Below are 4023 nucleotides of genomic sequence, written 5' to 3'. Positions count from 1 at the left end.
AGTGTTCTCGCTGAGACCCCCACGCGCAGCACAGCAGTGCATGCACACCGGCACAGGAGAGAGGTAATGGCGGGAACTACTTGTATTTCCTCTGTAAGCACCAAGGCCGTCCCACAGATCTCCAGATCCCGTGTTGCAACGCTGCCAGCACCGTCAGGCAGCCCCCTCCCTGCTTCTCTGCTCGGCCTTTGGGGAACTGCCTGACACAGCTTCTCCTTTTCCCCACTTGGCCCTCGCAGTGTTCACCCCAAGTTGCCCATTGAACTAATCAAGGAGTTCCACCTGTACCTTTTAGTTCTTTGTTCTCCTCATGAATCCCCCCAGCTTTCCAGCCCAGCTCAAAATGAGTGTGCATACAAAATCCAGGAATTTGGGTCTTGACTCCAGATACCCATTTAGCACTTGTGGTGCCCACCAGGCTGTGCAGCTCATTCCTCACCTGGCACTGTTCCACACAGTACGTGTGCTGTCTCGGTGCCTCTCCCAGCAGACCTACAACACCCTCATGCCCTCCCAGCAAACACTCAGTAGCCATCCCTGGACCACAACGACTTGCTCAATCCCTAATTTGACTTCACTCCAAGGCACACCATCTTCATTCTCACCCTACTGTTATATTGCTTGTAAAATGACCAATTCCTTCTTCAGCTCACTGCCAGAAACACCTCCTGTGCTGAGCCAAGCCAGCAGGACTGAAATAACATCCAAGCAAATTCCCACCAAGTCCACGTTCTCATATACACCTCCCTGTATCACAGCCTCTGCCAAACTCCAAACACAGTGTCCTGAACACTCATCTCCACCCCTCCCAACTCTGGCTCTTATGCAAGGAGCTTACTTGCACCCTAAGAGTTTTACCAGTCCTGTCTGATTTCTGGGATGTGCTCCTTTGGGAGCACAAGCAGTTGCCATTGGTAGTGTTCCAGGACCGTCTCCATGTCCCCATCCACGGCATCACCCTGCACTGCTCTGATGGAGCTCATAAGGACATTTGGATTTCACCTAAGCACAACTACAATTCTGCCAAGACAGATAACATAAACCCTAGAATGGCAAGTAAATCTTACTCTTGAAAATTATGGTAATAATTGAATATGAAATTGTAAGAGTAGCAAGACTGATTAGGTCAGGTCATACCCTTTTGACCAGAGGAAGCCCATAGTGGTTTTTTTCCCCCACTATTCCTGGCTGATCTGCTGAGTTTCACTTTTCTTCTAGCCAGACCCTCGAGTTCAGGGTTTGCCTCCCTCCCCAGACAGTGCTGTTTGCTTAACTTTGAACAAGCCCTGAAACATCCAATAAACCATCAAGAGCACCCCTTTATCTTTGCAGTGGAAAACAAGGGTAGAATAGGGATGTTATTTCATTTTCCAGTTCCTATCAATGGTCTGCCAGTGGCTGTGCTTGGGAAAAACTAGACACTTAATTTAGATTAGGTTAGAACACAGCCTACGAGCTCTGCCAAACACAGATATCTGCACTACTGTCCTGAGTCCTTGGGTGATAATTTCATGGGTTTGTTTCTCCTCTACAGCACTTGAACAGAATAAACATTTAGATCTCGGGGAATGGTTCTTTGTAAATGTATTGTAGAGAACAGGAGGTGTTGAGATCCTTCTGGTATGGGAGTGGTGCATCCTAGAGTGTCTCATTCCCACAGTGCTGTATCTTTAAGGGAAAATTATCAAGTGAGAAGAAGGAAATACAGGTCAGTAGATACACTGCCTCTGAAAGCTTGGATGTGAAGAAAAGGATGGGTTTTGTTGTTGTTTTGTTAGGGGGGGTGTTTTCTCCCTCAGACAACTGCCAATGGCAAGCTTGTTTCTAATTGCTTGCTTGTTTGACTTGATGTAGGTTTCCTTCTGTGTCACTGCATTTTGAACATGATGAAAAGAGAGGCAGGGAAAGAGCAGAGTGATTGTAATGGTTCCAACAACACAGTGTTTGCTGGGCTGATGTTATTAATGAATTAACAAAACAAATCACACACTAATAAATAGGAAATCACAGAAACTACAGAACAAAGGCACAACAAACATCCCCAGGGCTTCTAAGAAAAGACCAAGACTGACTTGCCAAACAGCAGTCAGAGGAGCTGAGGAGGGTTTAGCATGACTCTGCAAAGCCTGGGGGCCTTTGTTAGGTGGTCCCTGGCTACCTGCTCCCCCCTGTTACCATCCCAACAGACACAGCTGCAGCAATTCACTTGGCTGTGCCTCGGATTTTGAATTTGCCCTGCGTTTTGTCTTCTAGGATTGTCCTTCCAGGTTTGTAACCCCCAGATGTCCAAAGGGGGTCCAACCACGTCTTTGGATCCTGGTGAAGCAGAGCATACAGGCCCCCCCCGCCCACTGGGTTTGCCTCACTTTGTATTCATGAATGAACATAGGCTTCCCCAGGAGAACATTGTTTACCCTCTGTGTTCAACAGTGTTCTCTTACATTATTCCAGAGTGGCCATGCCTTTTAGAAAGATATTCCAGTGGTTTGCTAATATGGTATCAACATCTCTCTCTGAGAATTGTTATTTTTGCTTTGAGAGGTTCATGCCTACGATGCCAGGGACACCCTACTTTTACAGGCTATAGAAGTGGCTGTGATGGCCCTTTTATTCAGGTTCACATCCAAATACAAAGAAGCCAATTCTTGCTTTTTTATTTGGGTGTGGTTTTTGTAGCTTTATTTGGAGGGGCCAAATAAAGACATCTGCATTATCAGTCTTAGGACCTGGAGTAGTGCAGTACAATTTGTGTCTTTACTGGTGCAAAGGAATTCCTTGTTCTAAGGCAGAGTGTTTCTTATCTGTTGTTGAACACTGAACACCCAGTGCTGTACAAACATTTTATAACAGTGTCTGTTAGACCCACCAGCTCTTTGCAACTGTGTGTGGGGTTTCGTTTGTTTGGGTTTTTCTTTTTAAACTATCTGCTACTTTTCAGAAACACCCAGCAAATAAACAAGGATCTATTTCTGGTTTGGATTCACAAGCACTTGGGAATGAATATTCCCCAACAATTTTAAGGTCCTTGGGATCTCAGAACAAAACCCACCCACTAAGTCACTATTGTTATGGGGTTTGCTTATTGTTCTCCACAAGCCAGTCACCCACAATTCCTTTCCTTCATTTGGGTCATATGTTTGAAGGGAATTTCATAGGATGAATTTGTAGGACATGTTCTCCAGCATTTATTATTTAGCACAGCTTTCTCCCTTAGTTCTCCCAGCCCTTCCCCACCTGAGCCAGGCTGGTGGGCGTAGCTGCAGCAGCTTTTCTCCAGCTGTGTGATGTATTGTTAGACCATGCCTGGCCTAACAATTGTTCTGTTGGAATGGGCACCAACTGTGGCTGTGCGTTCTGCAGATCATATGAGATCTTTGTAATCAAGTCCTCCTGTGGTTATTAAATTGTGTAGGTATAGGCAGAAGCCACGAGAGGTGTGTCTGTGCAACTCTGAAGTTCTGTCAGATGAGGTCAAATCCCTCTTGTTTTCTAGAATTGGACCTAAGAACTTTTATCAGATGCTGAATATGTTCTATGTTGCTCTACTTTATATTTACAAAAGTACCCTTTTGGGTTATTTTTGCCCTGTAGTGGTATTTACATGGACTGTATGAGTGACTTTTCTATTGTGGCTAATGTAAAAAACATGTTTCCCTTACCTTTCCAATGTGTCACCAAAGAGATTGCCAACATCCCTGTTAGAGGCAGGAGGGTGTTGATAGAGCTCCCAGCAGTCCATCTCCTCACTGAAGCTGGCTGTTTGTTTCTGACATTGCTAAACAAGGAAGTTCAAGTTCTGCCCTGGTACTGTAAATCCCAAATCAGTCCTCTCTCAGCACAGGTGAAGCACCACTCTGCTCCTGCTCTAGCTCTTACCCGAGTTTGCCAGCTCAGGAGGATGACTCTTTCCAAATTGCATAGCAAGAGCTCAAAATTAATTTGGACAGCTTATTAAATTGTAATGGCTTGGGAGGGGTATGTGAGCAAGTTCTGCATTTGCATAATTGAATTGGCATAATTGAG

At 45.3% G+C, this 4023-nt stretch overlaps 1 protein-coding gene across 1 annotated transcript in view; it reads right to left on the bottom strand.

The window, feature by feature from the left end:
• Positions 1 to 3760, bottom strand: part of MSL2 (MSL complex subunit 2) — a 20858-nt gene extending 17098 nt beyond the window's left edge. The window contains exon 1 of the mRNA XM_018080006.1: positions 3660 to 3760. Within this exon, the coding sequence (XP_017935495.1) occupies positions 3660 to 3693 (34 nt within the window). The 5' untranslated portion in view covers positions 3694 to 3760. The remainder of the gene's footprint in view (positions 1 to 3659) is intronic.
• Between the last annotated feature and the right edge of the window lie 263 nt (positions 3761 to 4023).

This window comes from Manacus vitellinus, unplaced genomic scaffold (genome assembly GCF_001715985.3).
Source record: "Manacus vitellinus isolate BGI_N305 unplaced genomic scaffold, ASM171598v3 scaffold_49_pilon, whole genome shotgun sequence".
In the NCBI taxonomy this organism is placed as follows: Eukaryota; Metazoa; Chordata; class Aves; order Passeriformes; family Pipridae; genus Manacus; species Manacus vitellinus.
The sequence above is the reverse complement of the archived record's forward strand: the minus strand, read 5'-3'. Positions and strand labels throughout refer to the sequence as shown.